Genomic DNA, 26,147 nt, shown 5'->3' on the forward strand with positions numbered 1-26,147 from the left:
TGGAGCTTTTGAGTTCAGTTACCTTTTCCACTTTTCAACTTATTTTTCCTCTTAAGCTTCCCATTACAGTACTTTGATCCCAAACCTAAGTGGGAATCACATTTCCCCATTGTCCACATCCAATTCTTGAGATCTGCCAATTCTATACCAATTCAGTTCTAAAATATATTTCAAATCAACCTTCTTTTGCCCATCACTAGCTTGCTGCCCTTCCAGGCTGGACACTCTTACAGTTCTCTCAAATCATCCCTCCACGGCACTGTCCTGCCCTCAGTTTTTCCCTTTCCTCCTCTGCCTTCTGGGTATCAGGTATCATTACCATTGTACTTAAAATCAAACCCCTTACCACCCCAACTCTTCTTCCCACCGAATCCATTGTCTATGCCCTTCTTCTTGCTTACCATGCTACAGATAAGCAAATCTCTCAGTATCTTTAAATCCTCAGACTACCAGTTTTCTGCCTCAAAGACCCTTGCATAGTTAGTCCACCAAAACACAATATCCTTTTTGCAGTTAGCTCCTTCTCTTCCTGTAATCTTTGGAAGAGCATCCCTGACTTCCATACCAAAAGGTGATTCACCTTTCATGTTTTCTATCTTGATCCTATATTTGTTTTCACAGACTTCCAAGTTAAAAAAAAAAAAAAAAAAAAAGAATTCACTCCTATGATAATGCATGCTCTAGGAGAAGAAGGTCTGTGTCTCATTCAATACTGTTCCATCCCAGGGCCTGGTATATACCAGGTGCTCAATAAATACAGAAATATATTTATCTGAAGAAGTTGAGTATAGGAATGTAGGTTCTAGGCCAGACTGGTAGAAAGAGGTCTGAATGAAGTGAATAAAAGGCTACATCCCTTAACAAACGACATGGATTTAGCTAGTATTTTCTAATTGTCTACTACCTATCAGGCACCGTGCTGCAAGTCAGTATAGTGGATAGACAATATAAGCACTAACAATAGCATAGTGAATCCAAGACCAGGAAACGCAGGAGTAAAATGAAATCCAAGTGTCCAAACTAGGGTGGGAGTCTGACCTAGGAGTTCTTACCTACCCTAGGGCATAGCAGAGTAAGGGTGTTCCAGGAATATGGAACAGCAAGAACAAAGGCCCCAGAGCATAGAGTGCTGGGGGTGCCATGCTCAGATTCAAAGGCTGACAAGAGATTTAGGGTGAATTAAGAGTCAAGTTGGGGTAGAACAGATATAAGACAAGGTTGATGAGATTAACAGGGCAGTTCAGAGGCGGTTCACTAATATTTTAAGTTTAAAAAAAAATCGTTTTCCCAACATGGAAATTTCCTTCTCCCCATCCTTATTGGAACTCTGAGCTATACTTAGATACCCACGTAAGGACTGAAGATGTTACCTGGTCATGCCAGTTTTTTATTTTATAATATAAACTCTTGACCTACTTAGGTCCTTTCTGGCAAAATATTTTGTTAGTGTCCTTAAATTAAAGCAGTAAACTGACATCTCTCCTATAATATGCTACCACAAAGAGGGAACTAGATCCTACCTAACTCTCCTGTGAAACGAGAATTCTCACAAGTTTTTCAAGTTATTCCCCACCCTTGTCCAACCTACCAGTCAGAGCAAAAGATGCAATTCTCTCATGATTTACTAAAAATAATCTAGCAAGAAGCTAAGTCCTCCTCCCACTTCCACCTTTCTTTCTTTTTTAAACTAACCACAGTCTGTCTGGAGCCATGCTCTACTGCATCTCTCCCTCTCCCCCAGTCACAGCCATGAATGTATATTCTTCTGAATTCCCTTGATCAAAGCCCTTGTCTAGGCCTCTAATTTTTTTCAAGCTTTCTTACGTTCACTTTTGGCTCAATGAAAAGAAAAATAACCAAAACCAAAACCAAAAACAAAACAAAAAACCCCTGACACAGTCAATCTTCCAGAAGAAGCAACAGAAACCACTCAAATTAGTTTACATAAAAGAGGGAATTTATTAGGTGAGTACAAAGGTTCTTGCGGGGATTCCAACGGCTGTAATGGGTCATAGCTAGAAGCACGTCTTTCTGAAGGACAGATCGTGTTGTGATCGCAAACTTCTACTTCTGGGTTTTGCAAGATCACGAAGAGAATATCCTAGAGGATGTCCTCCCCGTATAGTGCATAAGAGACTAGAATGTGGATTCATTTCTGCTTGCTTTTTGATCCTTATATTCCTTTATGCTGGCCTCAAACTTGTCCAGCACATGTTGGCAGACATTCATGAGCTCATTCAAGCCTCTCTGAAATGGCTCAACAGCTGGAAGAGCACCTCGAGTCTGAATGCGTAAATTAATTTTGCTCTCTGAAGGATGGGTTGTAGTGTAACCACAAAATTCCACTTCCGGGTTCTTCATGATCATGTAACGGAGAGAATTTCCTAGGGTATGGTCCTCCTCGTGCAATACAAATGTCACACAGTGTCTATCTGTTCCAGCTGCCTGGACCATTTCCAGGGCTGTCTTCCTCTCGCCTTCAGCCATTGAGGTCTTCAATCCAGATATTTTTCTACACACATATTTTTTATAAAAATGAGATCATACTGAATATGGTTTTGTAACTAGCTTTTTTTTCATTTACTGTATCACAATTGCAACAAGTCACTGTAATGCACTCCAATTACATAGGATTATTTATTTGTATTAGCCCCTTATTTTCCTGCCTCCACAGACTCTATCAATAAATATTTAATGACTGCCTCCAGTTTCGCCCTACTCCATCTGACCGTTCACATGGCCACAAGGGCACAAACATAAATGTTTGCTAAAATATTCTTTTGGCAGAATCACAAGAAAGGGACAGAACTGGGATAGGGTGGGCTCTGCTAGAGAATGAAAGGGTACTTAAAGGTATACAAAAACACAGATCTTCTTAAAAACTGGGGCTGCAGATCATCACCGTGCAGGCCCCACTATGGTTTCCATTTGCAGGAGATAAACTAGAATGGAAATTCTGCAAAGTGTCAATCAAGCAGGAGGGAGAAAGAGCTGAGCGCACGGAGGAGTGGCTTCATTAGCACTCTACCCAGTAAGTTGGGCCACAGTTACAGGGGCTTAGGCCTGACGGAACGCACCAAAACCAGCACTCGGCGAGCGGAGGCCTGGTGCGTGGCCTTACGTTAGTTTTATTTACTCCTGCTGTTCTAATTCGGGAGGGCGGTTTAGGGACTAAACTCCGGCCTCATAACTTGTGCTCCCTCCAGGACACCTAGTTGTACCGAGGCGCCTCTACTCAAACACCTCCGTATGTCCTCCCCTCCCATCCCAGGCGGGGCCCCCCTACTCCCGCTCAGGTGCCCACTTCTCTCTCCTGTCCTTCCAGCCCGGCCCTCGCTGCCGGGCCGGGCCGTGGAGGCTGAGGCCCCGATCGGCCACCTGCCCCCCGGCCACCCGCTCCCGACGCTGGGCGCGGCCTGCTCCTCCCGCCCGCCCCCACGGCCGTTACCTCTCCAACTCCTGGTCCTCTTCCATCGCGGGGACGGCTTCCGGGATCCTCAGGTGGTGCTGGCGGATCGGAGGCGCTAACCCATACCGTGAAACGTGCGGGCGAAGCAGGAAGGAAGGAACAACAGACGGAAGGAGCGGAGGACGGAAGGAGGGAGGAGGAGCCACAGCGGCGCGCGGCGAGGCCCAGCCGCTGGGCGGGGCGTGCACGTTCCGCCGGGAGGCCCCGCCCACAGGCCGGGCTCCCGGCGCGAGGAGGGCGGTGGCCGTCTGGACTTGCTCACCTAGAGCTCCCGGAGCCAGTCCGTCCGCTGAGCTAGCGGGTACAGATGGGGTCGGTCTCCCGTCCCACCTCAAGGTCGAGACCCGCCTGTGGGCGTTTGGGTTCAGCCCTTGGCACCTCCCGCCAGGTGATGGCGAAGGGGGCGGGGCCTTACCTGCCGCCCCCAAATCACCTTTCTTCTTAGGGCGGAATCCCGCCTCTTTCAGACAAGCTTCTTGACCCTACGGGCATTGTGTTACTCCATAGAGGGACCCTCAAGCCTGGCAGGGGTGGGTGGTGGTGGTCAGGGGATGACAGGTTTAAACTATAGTTGATCAGTACACCTTGATGAATTTCACAACAGAAAAGGTTTAATTTCAGATTGTGTTTGTCATCCGGGATCTTGTAGCTGCACACCTCAAATGGGTCAAAATAAGCCTTCGTTTTTATCTTCGTAGGGAGGAGCGAGAGTTTGGAAGTAAAGTGCTCTTCTCCCTCCTGCCCCCCGTCCTTTCTCTCCTAGAATTTTTTCTACACCTGTAATACGTACGTCCTCCCTTGCTCTGGACTTCCTTTGCCTTTTACGCTTTCGGCTTAAACCTCCACACCTGCGGAGCCTCCCTCTCACCTTTGTTCCCAGGTGCCCCTGTCCCCGCCTCGGCAACCTTTCACCACCCGGACTCGCTCCCCGCCCTCCTTTTTCCTTCCTACACCTCCTCTCTCCGTCCCCCCAGGTGTTCTTCACTAAACCCCTCCTTCATCCTTCCTCAATCTCCTACTTCCCTCGTTCTTCACAGCCCGATCAGTCCTCGTCCCTCGCACCTTACCCCAGAGTCCCCTCGCCCCAGCACACCTTTATTTAGGCTTTCCTGCGCCACCTGTTCTCTTACCCCCCCCCCCACCCGATTCCCCTAGATGGTCACTGCCTCCCCCAGCTGTTCCACACTCCTCCTCACGGCGGTCCGCGGTCGGCGGTGAGCGCAGATCCACTTCTTGAGCGTGTCTTCGGCGGGGGGAATCAGGCGGGCGGCAGCGACAGCCGAGACCGGGTGGGGGAGGGCCGGCGGCGAGGGGCGGAGTGGGCTCACTCTAACCCGGGAGTGACGGCCGCAGCCTGGCCCGCCCCCTGAGCTCTCGGATAGGTGGAGCCGCTCTCTGGCCCGCCTCCTTCCCGCCCTGTGCTGCAGCCGGTTGGCCCAGGTGCGTGTCGGGTTGGGTGGCTCGGCCCCGGCGCTCGCCCCCGAGAAGGCAGCAGGGGCGGTTGAGAAGTGAAGTCTTGGCCAGAGTTTGCTTCTTGCCAGGAAATCCGCGGTGGTGGCAGCGGCTGCGGCGGTTCCCGGCGGAGCGGAGGCCGGCCGGCTCCCCGCTCCCTCAGCGGGCCGCGGAGAGCGGACCTGGCGCTGGGCTGCGGCGCTGCGAGCCGGTGCGCGCCCCGGGCGGCCGCGCTTTCCCAGTGAGTAACTTTGTCCTGCCCGCCTGGCCCCGCGCCCTGTCGCGGGTCCCGAGCAGCCGCCTCAGGTGCGGGCGTCGGCGGGGTGTGGGGCAGCGCCGTGCCGGGGGAGGCGGCCGACGTCCACGGCTCCGCTTCTCGCTCGCCCGGGCTGTGCGGGAACGTAGACCCGGACCCGCTGTGGGGCCGGCCGCGCTGGTGCGGGGAGGGAGGGACGGGCTGTCCTGAGCCGGGTGGCCGCCGCCGACCAGGCGCCTGGGAGAGGCGGGAGGCCCCCGGCTGTTACCATTTGGTGGTTCCGGCCACTGTGTTGTTGCCCTTTGCGTCGTTCGCTTTTTCCAGGAGGGGAGAGGTGGGGATGAGTTTCTTATTTCCTGTGAGTGTGTTGCAAACGAGAGGGGCACTAGCTGCCTTACATCGGATCTTGTTCTCCAGGAAAGGAAGAGGGGCATACCCTCCGTCCCAGCCTGTTGCCTCTGAATTCTCACCTTTCCCTGGAGGCTGGAGGGAAGGGAGAGCTCACGTCTTCAAGGGGGTGATTTGAAAATATGGATCTCGATTTGGAAACAGTTGCACGCAAAGCACCATCCAGGAAAGACCTCAGTCGCTTCCAAAGCTTTATGCCATATGTTTCAGACAAGGACTTCTGACATAGGTAGTGTTTCTTCTGATGTTACAGTTTGCAGTTCAGGTCGGGAATCAAGACGTTATTTTCTACGAGGAGCTACAGCACACGGAGGCTTGGGCTCTTTAAATCACAGAAACCAGAAACGAAGTTGAGTGTAAAGCATTGGCAGGAGGAGACAGTTGCGAGCTCTGGTTTATAAGAACTGCCTTCACTTTAAGAATCTACGTTCTTGCAGCAGTAGTACTTATTTGTCAATTGGCCTTCCTCCCAGGACAGATTTTTTTTTTTCCTTGAGTGGAGTGTGACACAGCGCTGATGAAGTTGGATCTCAGTAGATCAATTTTATTTTCCCTGACAGATTTGATTCCCATCTCCACAACCCTTTAGAAAATGGACTTTGATCTAGTATCCTTTTTGGCCCGTCAGAGCTTTGTTGGGCCATGAAAAACAAAGTTTTGCCTTTTTAGCTTGTCCAAAACTCTGTGAGTTTTCCCAGAGGGGTAAAATGTAGGCCAAATCAGAACCAAAGTACAATAACACTACTTTTAATTTGGCCCACTTGTGTGTTAACATTCCTAATTCTGTATATTGTTTCTCTTTTCTTCTCATCAAGTTAGAAAATTTTCATTACTTATTTATTCAGCATGCACTAGAGTGCCTTCTGCCTGCTGTGTGCCAGACATGGATGGCCAGGATCAGTTCTTTTCCCACTGGTGATCACAGTCTTACTTGGAAGCTGACCCATACCTGTTCCATTAGCTACCTGAAAGTAATTTGAATGAAGTGCTGTGGGGACTTAGAAAAGGGAGCATTTCTGCCTGGAGTTTGCTAGGGAGGACCTCAATTAGGCACTTCAGACGGCTGTGGAATTTTCGCAGTACATTCTAGGCAAAGGGACTAACAAGTAGGGTGTTGCATTATGAGATCCACATGTAGTTACTCTGGCCAAGGGTGCATTGTTTGGGGTTGGAATAGCACTCAGGCGTTTGTGTATTATTCATTTCAGAGCACTTAGCATTTTGCCTTGATTACAGTAGGCACTCAAATACTTATTGAATTGACTTGAACAGGAACATGGAGGATTTTGTGTGCCAAATGAAGAAATTTGGACTTTATCTACTTACGATGCAAAGCTGCTAATTTTATTTTTTATTTTTTTGAAGATTTTATTAATTTATTTTAGAGAGGGAGAGGGTTGGGGAGGCAGGTGGGGAAGGGGGAGAGAGAGGATCCCAAACCCACCTGAAGCAGAGCAGGGAGGCTTGCACTGGGCTAGATTGCGGGACTCTGAGATCATGACCTGAGCCAAAACCAAGAGCCAGATGCTCAACTGACTGTGCCACCGAGGTACCCCCAAAGCTCCTAACTTTAAATAGAATGTCATGGGGCACCCTGGGTGGCTCAGCTGGTTAAGTATCAGACTCGGTTTCTGCTCAGGGTTCTGGGATGGAGCCCAGAGGCAGGATCTGTGCTCAGTGGGGAGTCTGCTTGAGGATTCTCTCACCCTTTACAAACCCTCTCCCAGCTTGCTCATGTGAGCGCTCTGTCTCTCTTTCTCAGATAAATAAATATTTTAAAAAAAGAATAGTGCTTGGCATATAGTGAGGATTTGCTAGATGCTAGTTGTTACTCTGTGTGAAGGCAGAGGAGGTAGAGCTGATGTGGCATTGAGGAAGTATATTTGGTTAGACTAGGTAAGTGACTAGCTATGATTAATGAGAGGATGATTCCTAAGTTTTTTGACTTAAGGCGTTGGAGTGTACTGGTTAAACTGGCTGTGAAGTGAGTACAAAAGTTGAATTCCATTGCTTACCTGTAGAATTACCATCCTGAACTTTGGTTTCCTAACATTTAGGAAATGATCCTAGTACCTGCCTAGTAGGGTTTGAGGATCAAATGAAATTATGCATAAAATGCCCTTGGCAGAGTACCTAGCATGTTACAAGTACTTGGTAAATATTAGTTGTTCCTTTAGTGATGATGACATTAATGAGCTAGTAGAATGTTGTAAGATATGGAAAGGAGTGGTTAAAAGCAACTGAAGGTAGAAATGGGGAAGAGAAGCTGATTAGTTTTGGATCAGTCCAGTGAAGTGCTAATGAACGGTGGAGACTTTGTGATGAAGATGTTGGATAGATGTGCTGGGCAGGAGCTAGGAAAGAATGGAAAAAAGAAAATAAAGACTTTGCATAAAGCCTTTGTGGGTGTGGTTAGCTTTTTTTTTCTTTTAAAGATTTTATTTATTTATTTGAGAGAGAGAGAGAGAGCGCGCATGCAAGCATAAGCAGAGGAATGGACAGGGGCCTAGGGAGAAGAGGGAGCCAGATGTGGGACTCTATCCCAGGTCCCTGGGTCATGACCCAAGACAAAGGCAGACATTTAACCAACTGAGCAACCCACATGCCCCTGTGGTTAGCTTTTTGGAAGATTAGAGGAAAGGGGAGGCAAAGGAGAGGTTTATAATATAGTAGTGGTAGGAGTGTTCATGTTGAATATTAGACATTTCTCCTTAAAATGCATTTTGGCCACTATCAGAGGGGAGCTCCGGGTTCATAATTTGGTTGGCTCTGTGCCCATCTCCTCCTTTTTTTTTTTTTCTTTCTGATTGCCCTCCAAATTAAATTATTTTTTATTATGCAGTGCTATTTAACTTATCCATGCTTATTGGGTTAAAATTCACTCCAGGCCCACCTTCCTGTATCAAAATCCAACAAGGTTTCTAGAAGAAACAATGGTCTTATTTTGAAGGTTCCACTCAGGAAGCAGTATTGGTTGAAAAAAAAGATACATGTATGTATATATGTGTGTGTGAATTATATATGATTTGACATGCAAGATATATGTACATATACATACATAGGTGTGTATGTATATACACATGTATACGTGTGTGCGCGCGCGCACAAATCTTGCGTGTCAAATCTTGCGTGTCGAATTATGGTTGTAGAAGACTCAGGCAGACCTAAAATGATCCTATTATGGGTATTATGGGGCCTGGGGGATTTACAATGAAAATCCCTTTTAGTTGTTCCTCTCCTATGACTCTTCCTCAGAAAGTACAAAACAGTAGAAAAATCTGTGATTATGCAAGTTTTTGGTTGGTTGGAGTTAAAAGAAGTGGGTATTTGTGTATTAGTCTAATGAAAATTTGAGGGAAATGTCTTAAAAAGTAAGTGCTCTGATACACATCATGATAAGAAATTGTCATCTGATTAGTATGCTTTTATTTTTATTTATTTATTTTTTTTAAAGATTTTATTTATTTATTTGACAGAGAGAGATTACAAGTAGGCAGAGAGGCAGGCAGAGAGAGAGAGGGAAGCAGACTTCCTGCTGAGCAGAGAGCCCGATGCGGGACTCGATCCCAGGACCCTGAGATCATGACCTGAGCCGAAGGCAGCGGCTTAACCCACTGAGCCACCCAGGCGCCCTGATTAGTATGCTTTTAAAGAGGCAGGTATCGTAGGATTTGTTCTTTAAAATGTATGCTTCAGGTGAGCAGGGATCATAGCAGTTTTGCTCACTGAACAATCCCCAAGTGCTTAGAATCAGAAATAGTAATGTATGCATGCATGAATGAAATGGATTTCTTGGCTTTGATCTGTCTTGGCTCACAGATTTCTCTGAATTTTTTAAATAATCATTAGTCAGAGGGAAAACAAAAGAGAATTGAGCCAGCAAGGAAGCTTAGAGCAGTTCATGTACCCACAGGAAGATATAGCGACTGTAAGAGAATTTATGCCTCTTTAATTCAGTGACTGTAGTACCGACTGCTATAATTATTACATGATACCCTCCTTTTTCATATTTTCCTTTGATAGTTGTGAGGTGTGTGGTAGGGAGGAACGGACTTACGTAGGGTTCAGAGTTGAACAGACAATAGCTGTGTCATAACTTTGTCCTCTCTTGGTTATTAGCAAAACTCTGGAAGTCTTGCTTGATTAGAAAAGCTGAAAAATTAATAGAAGTCATTTGGGCAGAGAGGGTTTAAGCATAGCTTACACCTTTATCTTTCCAGCCTTGAGGTTTAGTACTATGACTTCTGACAATCAGAATTATTTGGGGGAACAATTATTTTTTCTCAAAACTGGACTGGGTATGAGTAATAGAAAAAAATGCAGGAAATAGGCAATGGGAAAGTAAAACTATATACAATATACACACAAGTATATATGTACATATATATGTACATAACATATATATATAAATATGCTGTAAACAATCATGTGCCACTTAAAAAGCATACCACTTCCATATGTAAAACGAATGAGGTTTTAATTTTTTCTCTTTATTGAAAGAGTAATCTTACAGTTCTTTTATTTTATTTTATTTTATTTTTTTATTCTTTTTAAATTTTTAAAAAATATTTTATTTATTTATTTGACAGAGATCACAAGTAGGCAGAGAGGCAGGCAGAGAGAGGAGGAAAGCAGGCCTCCTGCTGAGCAGAGAGCCCGGATGCAAGGCTCGATCCCAGAACTGAGATCATGACCTGAACCGAGGGCAGAGGCTTAACCCACTGAGCCACCCAGGTGCCCCTCTTACAGTTCTTTTAAATAACAAATTGCCCTAAAGTGTATAGTAGGAGCCATTGTAAAAAATGTTTATAACCAAGTTATGAGGACCTGTATCTGTTGCAAAAATAAGGTATACCTGGTCATAATAAAAAATTACTTTGTTATGTAGATAAAGGTAAAATAAGTATGGGAAATATTTATACCCTTTCCTCTACCTGCCCCTTCCCCCTCCTCCCAAATTAAGAGTTTGGCTAATAATGTAAAAAATTAATGCATCATTCAGAGTTCAATCAAACTACATAAATATTGAACAAATAAATTGGAGTCCTTCACTTATACCTTAAGTCACTGTTGTGACCATTGCCACTTTTGTTCCACATGATTTTAATGTTTGAACTTTGATTTTGAGTTGTATTCATGTAAGTGTGCTTTCTGTGATCAACACTGGGCTCTATGGCCCAGGAAAGATTGTTCCTGCCTTTGTTCAGCTTAAAATCTTAAAAAGCATTCAGTCAAGGAGTTAGTTATTCTAAGCAGGGTGACTAATGCCTTTCACTTCTAGTACCTTTGCTCACCTCCAGTGATCTTCACTAACAGTGTATTTTAACATTCCTCCAAATTTTTCACACCAGAAATCCTAAATTTATGTATCTAGTTCTCTGAACACAGTTTCCTATCCTGTCCTTCCTGCTTTCTAACACCCACGCCTTCTATTACAGTGCCCTTCCTCTTGTCAGAGACAGCTTGCCGATCTCTTAATTCCACCCCACCTCCCCTTTCCTGTCATATTAACATCTGTTGGCCTGGAGGTCTTCTTCCCTCTCCAGTTTGGAAGCCATTGTTAAGCACCTGGAATACGCTTTCACTGGCCCCTCTGCCTCTCTTGAACTTACTTTTGTGCTATGTCTGCCAGATAATGTCCCTGTGCTGATTAACTCTGCCTTCTCTCCCAAAGTTGCTTTGGTAACACCAAGGAAAGGCCAGATCCACAGCATGGGTAATTGTCTCTCAAACAACCCCTCCCTCCCATTTCCCCCAGTCAGTTTTGTTTATTTGGCATTTCCTGAGTGCTGACACTGAGCTAGGAACACTGGGGTATCCTCATGGAGCTTACATTCCGGGGGAGATAGACATTGATCAAGTAATAGCCCACACTAGAGTAACAAAGTCCACTGGAAAAATAGTATAGGGTTATGTTGTCCAATACTGTAGTCACACATGTGGCTATTGAAAAGAGGCTAGTCTTTTTTTGTTTTGTTTTGTTTTGTTTTAAGATCTTATTGAACTATTTATTTGAGAGAAAGAGAATGCATATAGTGAGTTAAGGGAGGGGCAGAAGGAGAGGGAGAGGGAAAGAATCTCAAGCAGCCACCATGCTGAGCAGGGAGCCCTACTCAGGGCTGGTTGGGGGCTCGACTTGGGGCTCAATCCCATGACCCTGAGACCATGACCTGAGCTGAAACCAGGAGTCAGACACTTCATTGACTGAGCCACCCAACTGCCCAGAAATGAGGCTAGTTTGAATTGAGATGTGCTCTAAGTGTGAAGTACACACCAGATTCTGAAGATTTAGTATCAGTATAAGGTAAAATAGCTCAGTAATTTTTATATTTGTTTACATGCTGAAATAAGATGATAAATTCTGGGTATATTGGGTTAAATAGAATATTAAAAATAACTCATTCACTTTTTTTTAAAATGTGGCTTTAAGAACATTTAAGATGACCTATGTGATGCATACCCTATTATTTTCAGATGACCTAGGTAGCACTGGTGAAGGGAACTAGTCTCTTGGGCAGCTAACTGTGTTCCTGAAACCTTCCCTGAGGAAGTTGTCTTTGAACAGATACCTGACTAAGTAGGTGTTACACAGGTAAACTCTCCTCAAAAGAAAAAGTCGGGGTTGGGGGGCGCCTGGGTGGCACTGTCTATTAAGCATCTGCCTTCTGCTTGGGTCATGATCCCAGGGCCCAAGTCAGGCTCCCTGCTCTGCAGGGGGCCTGCTTCTCCCTCTCCCTCTGCCTGCCACTTGCTCCCCCTGCTTATGTGCTGTCTCTCTGTCAAATAAATAAACTTTTTTTTTTTTTAAGATGGCCTTTTGAAGGAGGATGAGAAGATGAATAAGGGAGCTGGGAGAGAGAGGCCCGAGATGAGGGCAGGGAGGAAGGCGGGGCCAGATCATATAGGCCTTACTGGTATTGTATAAGGAACTTGGTCTTCATCACTCATGGGTTATTGCAGACATTCATCATGGACAAACCCTTTTGTCCAAGCCCCATTTCTACCGTCTGTTAAGTAATCTGGCCACTTAATGATGATCTGGTTTGATTTCTCAGATTTCTGTCCCTGCCTTTCCCCGCTTGTAAGGTTCAGATCCGTGGAAGGCTAGCTTTTCCACACGGTGCTCTTGATCCCCATCCTTCAAAGTCTCTCTCAGGAAAGGCTTTTGTTAGTTAACTCCCATCTGTGTTTAATCTCTTTACCCCGGCTGGCTTTTCTGTACCAGCCTAAATCTGCTCCAGTCTTAAACCTTTAAAACAAAGCTCCACTGACTCTACATTCCCCTCTAGTTGTTCTTCTTACAGAGCAACACAATAGTTTTTTAGTTTAACACTATATTTTATTTAAAGCAATACATTAAAAATGGATTAATATGTAACATGTAGTCAACATATGAGTAAGGTATTTGACATTTTTTTCTTATTAGGTATTTGGAATCTGGTTATACTTTACACTTAGAGCGTATCTCGGTGCAGACACTAAATATTCAGTAGTTAAAGTAAAAAGAACCTCATCAAAATAACTTAACAAAAATATTTTACACTGCTTCAATTTTACTATAATTTTATTGTGGTAAAAAATATATAACATAAAATTTATCATAACCATTTTAAAGAGTGCAGTTGAGTAAAGTGTATTCATATTGTACAACATACGACCAGAACTTTTTCATCTTGCAGAACAAAGGCTATACCCACTAAATAAAGCTCCTGTTTCCCCCTTCCCTTAGGGCCTGGATTCTATGGATTTGATTACTTCAGATACATCATATAAGGAGAATCATGGAACATTTGTCTTTTTGTAACTGGTTTATTTCACTAGTATAATGACCTGAAGGTTCATCCATGTTATACTATGTGACAGGATTTCTTCCTTTTTAAGGCTCAATAATATTCCATTGGACATATTTCCACATTTGCTTATTCCTTCATCTTTTGATGGGCATTTGGGTTGCCTCTACCTCTTGGTTGTTACAAATAGTGCTGCAATGAACATGGATGTGCAAATATCTTTTTGACACCCTGCTTTCAATTTTTTTGGATTCTTATTTTTTAAATACCAAAAGTGGGATTGCTGGATCATATGGCCATTCTGTTTTTAATTTCTTTAGAACCCATATACTGTTTTCTGTAGAGGCTGCACCATTTTACTATCTCCCCAGTGGTATACAAGGGTTCCAATTTCTCCACATCCTCACCAGCACTTGTTATTCTGCTTTTTTGATTATAGCTTTTGATTGCAGCCACCCTAATGGATATGATATGAGAACTCATTATGCTTTTGATTTGCATTTCTCTGATAATTAGTAATGTTGAGCACCTTTTTATGTTTGTTGGCCATTTGTAGATCATCTTTGGAGAAATGTCTATTTAAGTCCTGGCCCATTTTTTTTCGTTGCTATTTGATTTGTTGTTGATTAGCAAAAGTTCTTTATATATTCTAGTTTTTCACCATTTATCAGGTATATTATTTGCAGATATTTCACCTGTTTTTTCACTTCTTTAATTGTGTCCTTTGATGTCATATGTGTGATTGTGTGTTCTGTTGTCTATTATTTTTGTTTTTTTTTTTTTTTATAAAGATTTTATTTGTTTATTTGACAGAGATCACAAGTAGGCAGAGAGGCAGGTGGGGCTGGAGGGGGGGGAAGTAGTCTCCCTGCTGAGCAGAGAGCCCAACGTGGGGCTCGATCCCAGGACCCTGGGATCATGACCTGGGTGGAGGCAGAGGCTTACCCACTGAGCCACCCAGGCGCCCCTTCTGTTGTCTATTTTTGATGCTTTTAATTTGGGTATTGTGTTCAAGAAATCCTTGCCAAAAACAAACAAAATCCTCGCCAAATCCATTGTCATGAACTTACTCCTTATTTCCTTCTAGAATTTTTACAGTTTCAGTTCTTTAATCTACCTAAGTCAGTGTTTGAATATGGTATAAGACAAGGGTCCAAACAAAATATTTTGAACATATTTCTGAGACTTTGCTTTTGGAAATAAGAGGAAAAGGTCTGAAATATATGAATAGTTTTAATTTACGGGGACTGATGACAGTAATTAGCTAGGACACAGTTCTCAAATGGTACTTACTAACATATTCTAGTGTGAGTTTCTCTGTTCTTCTGTTTCTTATAGTTGTGAGACACTGATTTGGAAACAATCAGTAGTCTAGGGCTAGCTCAAGCTAAAAGACAAAATGATTGGGAAGAAGCCAAGTATCAGAGTGCAGGTGATTGCATTCTCTGCCTCTTTATTACAGATATGTTATGCATGTGGTCAGTTGCTGAGCATACCTTTTAAATCTCTTCGGTCAGAGCCATTTAATAAGAATTCAAAAGTATCGGGGCGCCTGGGTGGCTCAGTGGGTTAAGCCGCTGCCTTCGGCTCAGGTCATGATCTCAGAGTCCTGGGATTGAGTCCCTCATCAGGCTCTCTGCTCAGCGGGGAGTCCGCTTCCTTCTCTCTCTGTCAAATAAATAAATAAATAAAATCTTTTTAAAAAAAAATTCAAAAGTATCTATAGTAATTAGATATCATATGAAATATTAACCTCATTAATTTCTCTAATTTTAGGCTTTGTGTATTCATTATAGATGAGATACATTAATTGAGACTTGAACAGACTAATTTCAGAGTTTGTTAAAAAAATTAAAAATAATTTTTCTAGGTTTTGACCTTTTCTTTTTCCTGGTATATTGAGTACATTTGTCAACACATTTGAATGATTTTTCTACCTTTGAAAGACATAAAATAACATTAAGAAAGCCTTCAAGATTTATTCTGAGTCTGGATTTTTTTAAATAGTATGGTAGCTATTTACAGAAAGGACTAAGGATTTTAGTAAATCCATTTTGTAGGATACAGAAGGATGATAAAATCTATTAAACATCAAAATTAACTTTCAACTAATGTATATTGTGTTAGTTTTTTTTAATTGTAAAGGGGTTTTGTGTTATGAAGTTGTTTGGTATGGTTTTAGTCTTTCTCTCTCTCTCTTTTTTTTTTTTTTTTTTAAGATTTTTATTTATTTATTTGACAGAGAGAAACACAGCAAGAGATGGAACAGAAGCAGGGGGAGTGGGAGAGGGAGAAGGAGGCTTCCCACTGAGCAGAGGGCCTGATGGGCTCAATGCAGGGCTTAATCCCAGGACTCTAGGATCATGACCTGAGCTCAAGACAGACACTTAACATCTGACCTACCCAGGCACCCCTGATTTTAGTCTTTCTAAATGTGACAGCGTGACTGAATTTTCTCTGTGTATAGTTTGGGTTCACCAGAGGCATAATAAATCAAGCTTAGTCCTGGAGAAAGCAAAGTAGATTATTAGGTAGTTCTTAAAATGTTTACTCATAGTACACCATTCCCTATGTCTCCATAAAAAAAATTACTCTTTTGGTTATTTGAACCAAAAGAAAATAATTCTGTTAATAAAAAAACAAAGAAATTACTCTTGAAGTATACTGGGGTTTATGAAAGGAAATCTTTCTGGAAGATAAAGCTTAATGTTCCTCAAAATAATATTTCTAATTCATTTTTAAAATAGTAATATTTCTTTTTTAAAGAATATTTTTTTATCTGATAACTCCTAGGAAGCAAATGGTCTATCTGTTTGATTTGCCTTGTTGCATACATTATCAAGACCACTAGGGTATAAGAGTACATTAGTTTCCTTTTTTCTTCTAACACTATTTTTTTTTTTTTTTGATTATAGGAATGCTAGGTGTAGAAAATTTAGGAAATACTAAATTATGCAAAGAAAATAGAAAATGGCTAATAATGCCCCCAGTTAAAATTATTTTAAAATCATTTATTCAAATATTTGAATATCTGCTCTGTACTTGTGTACCATTGTAGATATTTGAGATATGAAAGTGAATCATAGAAGTTCTTGTTCTCAGAAATTGAGATGAATCAGGTAATCATTTTATCATAATTATTATATTTTGATACAAATGATATTTAAATAGTAAAACTTAGGCCTAGAATCTCATGGAAAGGTGTTAGTGTAATTATTATTTTACATTATAGGTAAAGAGTAGTCTCTAGTGAAAAATAATAGCCTATTTGTGATTGTGCCGGGCCTGAGATAGTTAAGTAATGATTATGTATTGGGCCTCCCCCCAACACTGGCTATTTATTGAATGCCTGTTATGTGCCAGGCCCTGTTCCGGATGGCAACAATATAGCAGAGAACAAGATGGGGGGGATCCCTGTTCGTAAGGAGTTTACATGCTGTGGGGGCTGGGAAGAGAAACAATGAACAGGTAAGCAGATTAATGTAAAGGATAATGACATGCCTGGAAGAAAATAAGATGATAAGGTCAGATCTTAATAGTCTGTTACACTGGTGACTGAATCTACAGCTGGTCTTCACATTTCCTTTCAGCCATGAGTTTGTCTTCCTCACCAGGAAAACTTTTAGTTAATGCTGCCACAGAGAAGCAAATAGTGGCATCTCTGGTTCCTGCCCTTTGCCTTATCCTTTCCTGGAGGTTTCGTCCTCAGTGAAATTGCTAAACAGCAAAAGTAGGAAGGAATTTAGAGGAGAAGCAAGGCATCGGGCAAGTCATTTCTCAGATAATGTCTTTATTCATGAAGCTGAGAGTTTGTTGAGTTTGTACCTGTCAGTATCTCAGCAGAAATTACTATTCGTATGTTCTGAATCAACAAAAACAAACCCTACCAGTTATTAGGAGGGAACAAGCGCAAATGATTTTATCAATCCTTACAGAATTTGCAGCTTTATTGTCAAGTTTCTCATATCTCTTCCAAAATCTATCATCTGTGTCACCTTATAAAGAACTCCTCATTTGTAACTTAGCTGATTAAGCATCTTTACAATTGATGTCTAGGACTTTTGTTCCCTGCTTTCTTTGGTACATAAGACTTTGGAGTGTGACTCATGACTCATCAGTTGACGTTGTGATGCATTTTTAGAAACAAAGAATGCAACAGCAGATTTCCCTTAAGCAGCAGGAGTGGAAGTGAATACAAGAAAATTCAGATGCGCCTATCTTTGTGGGTGTTACTACAGTTGCATGTTATCTTGATTCTTGGAAGTGTGTTACAACACCGGACATTTCAATGAGTTTGAATAGAATAGGTATAAACTGTGTATGTGTCTTGCAGCACAATTCTTACATTTTTATTATGTGGTAATCGCATTTCTCCCATTTTTACGGTATGCACTCACTTTGCAGATAATACAATACTTAATATTTAGGCTTGTGTCTTACTTATTTTTGCAACGAGACAATGAGGAAAAAGTATCTTGGGCACACCACTTCACTTTTAGTACTCCATAATATTGTTATTTCTGATGACAATGTTTGGTTGACTTACTTTGCTTTTTAATTTTAGCCATGTATAATCCTAGCCAAGCTGGCTATGTTCTACTTTATTTCCCTTAGTACATGCTTCTACCATGGTATACTTCAATACACGTTAAAGTCAGCCTGTGCAGGGGCGCCTGGTGGGCTCATTTGGAAGAGCATGTGACTCTTGATCTTGGGTTAGTTTGAGCTCTACACCGGGTGTAGAGATCACTTAAAAATAAATAAACAAACTTTAAAAAAAAAAAGTCAATCTGCACAAATAGATATTTTATGAAAAACAAGCCTCAGAATTATATCCCAGTCACAGTTCCTTCAGAGTTGACTACTGTTGGTTTTTGGTATATCCCTCTAGACATATTTTGTGCATATAATAAACTCGTGTGTATCTATACAGACAGATGTTTTAAAACACATACTGTTCTTGGGGTGCCTTCATGACTTAGTCTGTTAATGTCTGATTCTTGATTTCAGCTCAGGTCTCAATCTCAGACAAAGTGAGTGCATACCTGAGTTCAAGCCCCTTGGATTAAAAATACTAATAAATATGGGGCGCCTCAGTAGGTTAAAGCCTCTGCCTTCAGCTCGGGTCATGGTCTCAGGGTCCTGGGATCAAGCCCCATATCCGGCTTCCTGCTCAGCCGGGAGCCTGCTTCCACTTCTCTCTCTGCCTGCTTGTGATCTCTCTTTTTCAAAATAAATAAATAAAATCTTTTAAAAAATACTAATAAATAAATACATATATACTCTTCTGTACCTTGATTTACATTAGCTCAAAATTTGGTCTTCTTTTTGAAATTCAGTTTTTAATTTGGTTGCTGATCTCACTAAGGTAATTGTATTACCTTAAAAAAGTGTTTATCTCTTGAAGAACATGTATTACCACATCCGGTTTTCTCAGCTGGTTACAATTATAGACAAAAGGATTATCTGACTTTTTTTTTTTTAACTATAAATCATGACCCTGTTGTTTTTGCTTTTTTAAAGGGATAGCTAAACATAATAAAAATTTAGTCATCTCAATAACTTTTTTACTAGGTTCCTGTGATCTGGCAAATACAGTACAACCATGGAAGAATATCTATTTAGTTCATTTTAAATTTTGCTAAACAGCTTGGTTATTAGGGAATATTGTAGTACAAATTACACGGATTTAATAATTATTTAACAAATCTGCTTGCTTGTCAGAAATGTCTTGGTGGGGGTGCTTGGGTGGCTCAGTTGGTTGGGCGTCTTGCCTTCAGCTCAGCTCATGATCTCAGGGTCCTGGGGACAGGACCTGTGTCTAGTTCCCTGCCTGTGCTTGCTGCTCTGCCTACTTGTGCTCTCTATTTCTCTGTCAAATAAATAAATAACATCTTAAGAAAAACAAAAAAAAGGAATGTCTTGATGCATTTTATGGTGTTCCTCAATTCTGCAGATGGTACCTTTATCATATTCATGTTTGCAGTGGGCACTCTTAGAATAGCTTTCATTTTGAGAATTGTTGAGTGTATTCATTTTATTCTAAAAAGGGGAAAGGGAAAGGTGGTCTTTTCTTGTTCAATTAGAATATAATATTAGGGCACCTGGGTGGCTCAGTCAGTCGGTTGATCCTCTGCCTTTGGCTCAGATCATGATCTCAGGATCCTGGGATTGAGCCCTGCATCAGGCTTCTTACTCAGTAGGGAGTCTGCTCTTCCCTCTCCTAGAATATAATATTGATCTGGAGGGGCAAAAAAGTAAACTATTTTCAGTAATTTAAGTGTATCGCTAGAGACTTTAATTTTTTCACTGTTAAAACTGCCTTCTATTTGGCTGTGAAACATAATGGGCAGAAGAGTAGAACTGCCAATATTAATCATTATAATAACTACCATTTGAGTGACTACTCTGGCTGTCACTTTGCTAGGAGCTTTAAGCTTTCATTCAGCTGTTAATTATGACAGTAATCCCATGAGGTCACCACTTTGCATTTAAGAAACTGGAGTTCAGAAAGTTTCAGAGATAATACATACAATTTGGATTAGGGTAAGTGGTTACCTATGGTTGGAAATCATACTTATATGATCTAAAAGCCATTAGTCTTTACTAAGTTGTTTCTCTGAAAAGATAAAGTTCTGATAGAACCATAATTTTTTCCTTCTTGGTGAAGAGCATTTCATAGATCATTTTTGTTTAAACCATATAGTTGACAAAAGAAGTAGGTTTCACATGCAAAAGGTCATAGTCCTATTCTAGGACTCATAATAAGATGATTTTACATAAGAAACTCAGTAGGATTGTTTTGTTATAATGCAGTTGAATGATTTTACAGAAATCATGGTTTTAATTCTAAAACATGAGAGAAGCTGATTGCTGACTTATAAGTGAGATCATACAGTATTTGTCTTTGTCTGACTTAATTCACTTAGCATAATACCCTCAGGGTTCATCCATGTTGTTGCAAATGGCAAGATTCCATTTTTATGGCTGAATAGTATTCGTGTGTGTGTGCATGTACACACATTTTCTTTATCCATCATTCTTCAGTGAATACTTAGATTATTTCCATACCTTGGCTGTCATAAACAATACTGCAGTGAACATGAGTGCATATATATTTATGAGTTAGTGTTTTCATTTTCTTCAGATAAATACCCAGAGGTAGAATTGCTGAATCATACAGTATTTCTATGTTTAATTTTTTTTTCTATGTTTAATTTTTTGAGGAACCTTCATATTGTTTTCCACCGTGGCTGCACCAATTTACATTGCCACCAACAGTGCACAGGGGTTCCCTTTTCTCCACATTCTTGCCAATACTTGTTATTTCTTATTTTGATACTAGCCATTCCAGCAGGTGTAAAGTAATATCTCTTTGTGTTTTTAATTTGCATTTCCCCAATGATTAGTGATGTTGAGCATCTTTTCATGTGTCTGTGCCCATCTATATGTCATCTTTGGAACAATTTCTATTCAGATCTTCTGCCTATTTTTAAATTGGATTGTTTGGGGTTTTTTGCTATTGAGTTGTTAAGAGTTCTTTGTATAATTTTAGATATTAACTGCTTATCAGATACATGATTTAAAAATATTTTCTCCTATTCCATCAGTTATGTTTTCATTCTGTTGGTGATTTCTTTTGCTGTACAGAAACTTTTTAGTTTGATATAATCCCACTTGTTTAATTTTGCTTTTGTTACCATTACTTTTGGTGTCAGATCCAAAAAATCATCACCAAGACAAATGTCAGGGAGCTTATCACCTATGTTTTCTTCTAAGAGTTGTAGAATTTCAGATCTTATGTTCCAGTCTTTAATTCATTTTGAGTTAATTTTTGTGTATGCTGTAAGACAGAGGTTCATTTGCATTCTTTCACATTTGGCTGTCTATAGTTTTTCATTTATTGAAGAGACTGTCTTTTCTCCATTATGTATATACTTGGCTTCTTTGTTGTAAAGTAATTGACCATATATGCGTGGGTTTTTTCTGGGTGCCATAGTTTGTGGCATTCATCTACTGGTCTCTTTTTATGCCAGTACCATACTGTTATGATTACTGTAGCCTTGTAATATAGCTTAAAATCAGGAAGTATGGTGTGTCCAGCTTTTTCTTCTTTCTCAAGATTGCTCTGGCTATTCAGAATTTTTTGTGGTTACAAATTTTAGGAAAATTTGTTCTATTTCTGTGAAAAAATAGGCACTAGAATTTCAATAGGGATTACATTGAATCTGTATGTTGGTTTGAGTCATATGGTTATTTTCACAATATTCTTCTAATCTAAAGCATTGAGTATTTTTTCATTTATTTGTGTGTTTCATCAATTTCTATAGTTTTATCTGGACTTTCACTTTCTTGGTTGAATTTATTCCTAGGTATTTTATTTTTCTGATACTGTTATAAATGGGATTGTTTTCTTAATGTCTCCATGATAGTTCATTATTAATATATACAGATTTTTGTGCATGATTTTATATCCTGTCACTTTACCGATTTTGCTTATTCTAACAGTTTTCTGGTGCAGTCTTTTTTTTTTTTTTTAAAGATTTCATTTATTTACTTGACAGAGAGAAATCACAAGTAGATGGAGAGGCAGGCAGAGAGAGAGAGAGGAAAGCAGGCTCCCCGCTGAGCAGAGAGCCCGATGCGGGCCATGATCCCAGGACCCTGAGATCATGACCCGAGCCGAAGGCAGAGGCCTAACCCACTGAGCCACCCAGGCGCCCTTCTGGTGGAGTCTTTATGGTTCTATATATAAAATACCATGTCATCTGCATTTAGTGATAGTTTTACTTCTTCACTTCCAATTTAAGTGCCTTTTTTTTTCTCTTCCCTAATTGCTCTCGCCAGGACTTCAATACTCTGTTGGTTAAAAGTGTCAAGAATGGGCATCTTCGTTTTGTTCCTGATTTTAGAGGAAAAAGCTTTCAGCTTTTCATTGTTGAATGTGATGTTAGCAAGGGACTTGTCATGTCTGGCCTTTATTACGTGGAGGGTACATTCTTTCTGTATTGCCTTTGTTGAGAGCTTTTACCATAAATGGATATTGAACTTTGTCACATGGGATTTCTGTCACATGATCATCTCTGTTGAGATGATCAGGTCATCTTTACCTTTCATTCTGTTTATATGGTTTATCACATCGATTGGTTTGTGGAGTTGAACCATCCTGACATACCTGAAATGAATCCCATTTGATCATGATCTATAATTTTTTAACATACTATTTAATTAGATTTGCTAATGTTTTGCTGAGGATTTTTGCATCCATGTTTATTGGAGTGTTGACCTCTAATTTTTTCTTGTGGTGTGCTTCTCTGGTTTTGGTATCACGGTAATACCAGCCTCATAAACTGAGTTTGGAATGTTCTGTCCTCTTCTATTTTTTGGAAGAGTTGAGGAGATTGGTATTAATTTTTCTTCAAACGTTCAGTAGAATTTACCAGTGATACCATCTTGTCCTGGACTTTTGTTTTTTTGGGGGAGATAATAATTGCTTCTTCGCAGAGATTGGCACCTAAAAAGTAGAGTTACCTTGATTTTGGTAATGAGCTATCAGTAAAAGGACTCTGATTTTATTTTATCAAATCTTATTTGTAATGATGGTTACTTAGTGAGATGTTTACCTGCATGGTTTGTGTATTTATTTTGTATGATGCTTTCGGACAAGGAATTGTATACACACACACACACACACACACACACACACACCCCGATACACACACATCTCCACAGTTTAGGTGCAAGCATAAGAAAATGGGTTACTATGAAGAAGAGTAACATTGTCATAGCTTAAATGTTCTTCTTAGTGATTCTTGAAGTGTTAGGTTTTCTTTTTCTTTTTTAAAACAGTTTTATTTGTGGAATAACTATTATTACTAAAATACTTAAATGGTAGAATAGTAGATAGAAATTTAGAAAATCTGGAAAACAGGCAAGCAAGAGTAAGAAAAATACGTATTCCCTTCTACCAGGTATATACCTGTTTGTTCTTGTCCCCATTGAAAATTGTTGGAGAGTTTTCCTAATCTATAGTGAAACTTACAGTGGATTAATAATCATTTTTCATACTCTCCAAGGACGTCCCCTAATTCTTCCTTACCCACTTGTTTCTTAATCTTTACCCACTGTTTCCTTGAAATTGCCTCAGCCTATATAGTAAAGGTTTCATTTAAAGTTAGAGAGATACTTTCCTTCATTTTCAGCACTATCATACCCATACCTTTTGTAGCCATATGGGTGACAGCTGTTGAAATGAAGTGCAGACAGACCAAAGTTGAGGAAACAACTCGTTTTGTGGAACACATTCAGTTTCGGGTAGCTCTATAGAGTAGTAGTAGTCATTAGCTGAATAGAATTTGCAGCATTTGTGCACTTGACTTAGCCCATGCACGACTCCGCTGGCCCTGCTTGCTCTCCTTGCTGGTACCACAGCACAGCATGCCAAAAACAGTTAATTGTGTGCTGTGGGGTTTTTTCCTTTTTATATAAATATCTATGTTTTCAGCAAGGAAAACATTTTAGAAAACATAAGAGAAACAAAACTGTGCTTTGCAGAGTGGTATTAATAAGATATATGTGTATTAAAATTACAGTTGGACATCTAGTTTCTGGTGGAAGGATACTTGAGGATCCTTTTCTTTCACTGAACGAAAGCTTATTTATCACTCTATGTTATAGTGACATTGGGCTAATTCGGGAGCATTTCTTAAAACTTTGTGCCCCGCTGCTGGCATTTGTGTAGGAGGAAAATCAAAAACAGCTGTGTAGGCCCTGGCTGCTGCTAGGCGTATATGTGCAGGTACAAGTACGTGAAAAGAGAGATCTGGCCATTTCTGATGCTGGTTGCCTGTTCAAGCACTGCTGGTGAATTCCACAAGCTGCTCTTGTTAGTATTTGTCATCGGCAGATGGCAGTTTACTGACTGGGATAATCATGGGCTGAGTTCTCTAATGGCATCACTTATGTAGGCATGCCCGATGGGAAATGGTCCTAATATATCCAAGTAATGATTTACTCTTGCTTCTAGGATAGCCATGCAGCTTTTACAAGCTAATTCAGAATATGTAATTGTACCAAGGTGTGTTTTTGTTTGTATTTTAAAGGGTGGCATCAGATGCTGCTCTTGTCCCCCTAGAACTGAATTGAAAGACGTTAACTACAGTTCCAAAATGGAATTTGTTGGGAAAGGTGAAGACATTCTTTTAGTAATAGAAAATAGGAGTTAGGTTTTAAAGGGAGACTTCCACAGTATTCTGTTTAACAAACGTGTTTCAATTCATATTATTAATCCTGAATTACGGATTGTTAGGTGAACTATGAATTGTTGAAGTTATTAAGTAATAAGAGATGAACAGAAGGAAAAGTTAGTATTTTGACGTCAGTTTCCTAAGTAAAAGTGCTGACATATGACGGCATAATTGTTTCCCAAGGCAACTAAATGGAAGTATATTTTCTAGTGAGTATTCACCCGAAGAGTTAAAAAACATTAATTTGAAAAGATATGTAGACCCCTTTGTTTATTACAGTATTATTTACAATGGCCAAATTATGGAAGCATCTCAAATGTCCATCTAAAGAAGAATGGATAAAGAAGATGTGGTATATGTGTGTATGTACACAAACACACACAGAAATCTTACTCAACCAAGAAAAAGAACAAAATCTTGTAAAATTCAACAACATGGATGGATCTAAAGGGTATAATGCTAAGTGGAATATGTCTATCAGAGAAAGACAAATATATGATTTCATCCATGTGCAATTAAAGAAACAAAACGGAAGAAAAGACAAACTAAAAAACTCTTAAATATAGAGAACAAACTCAATTACTAAAGGGGAGGTGGGTAGAGGAATGGGTGAAATAGGTGAAGGGAATTAAGAGTACCCTATCACAATGAGCACTAAGTAATGTATAGAATTGTTGAACCATTGTATTGTACACCTAAAGCTAATTTAACACTGTATGTTAACTACTAGAATTAAATAAAATAATTAAATTAATTTTAATTAATTAAAATACATTAAAGTTAAAATTTATAAAAAGAAGTATACTTTCAATCATGTGACTTCTAGAAAGTGGAAAAAGGTTTATATAAAAATTCTATATAAAATTTATAATATTGTAATTTTTCTTAATATTGTCCTTTATTTTATGTACCTCTCAGTTATTCTTGTGCTATAATAATCTATAAATCATTGCAACTCAGAAGTGTTAACTAATCACCTACAACACAATGGCTAACACTAAAAAGACTGACAGTACCAAATGTTGGCAAGGATATGGAGCAACCACTCATATATTCTTGGTGGGAGCCTAAAATGGTATGACCACTTTGAGAAAGATCTGGCAGTTTGTGTGTGTGTGTGTGTGTGTGTGTGTGCGCGCTTAATATTTTATTTATTTATTATTTATTTATTTATTTGAGACAGTGAGTGTGAGTGGGAGAGAGAGGGAGAGAGAATCTGAAGCAGACTTTATGCTGAGCACAGAGATTGACATCGGGGTCTATACCATTACCAAGAGATCATGACCTGAACTAAAACCAAGAGTCAGACGTTTAACTGCTGAGCCACCCAGGTGCCCCACTGTGTGTTTATTTATTTAAGATTTTATTTATTTATTTGCCAGACAGAGAGCTTGATGTGGGGCTTGGTCCCAGGACCGTGGGATCATGACCTGGGCTGAAGGCAGAGACTTTAACCCACTGAGCCACCCAGGTGTCCCCCCACTGTGTGTTTAAATAAAACCAAGCATAGATGTATCTTGAGTCCC

General features: G+C 40.4%; 2 protein-coding genes across 4 annotated transcripts in view; one reads left to right on the top strand and one right to left on the bottom strand.

Moving 5' to 3' along the window:
* POLR1D (RNA polymerase I and III subunit D) overlaps positions 1 to 3,617 on the bottom strand; it is a 45,188-nt gene extending 41,571 nt beyond the window's left edge. The window contains exon 1 of the mRNA XM_059144667.1: positions 3,449 to 3,617. Within this exon, the coding sequence (XP_059000650.1) occupies positions 3,449 to 3,474 (26 nt within the window). The 5' untranslated portion in view covers positions 3,475 to 3,617. The remainder of the gene's footprint in view (positions 1 to 3,448) is intronic.
* A 1,428-nt stretch (positions 3,618 to 5,045) lies between these two features.
* The window catches only part of LNX2 (ligand of numb-protein X 2), an 81,036-nt gene continuing 59,934 nt past the window's right edge, over positions 5,046 to 26,147 (top strand). For 2 of the 3 annotated variants that reach the window (XM_059144662.1, XM_059144665.1), the window contains exon 1: positions 5,046 to 5,162. The gene's annotated coding sequence lies outside the window, so the exon portion shown is untranslated. The remainder of the gene's footprint in view (positions 5,163 to 26,147) is intronic. The other variant, XM_059144663.1, reaches the window with a different exon arrangement.

This window comes from Mustela lutreola, chromosome 13 (assembly GCF_030435805.1).
Source record: "Mustela lutreola isolate mMusLut2 chromosome 13, mMusLut2.pri, whole genome shotgun sequence".
NCBI lineage: Eukaryota > Metazoa > Chordata > Mammalia > Carnivora > Mustelidae > Mustela > Mustela lutreola.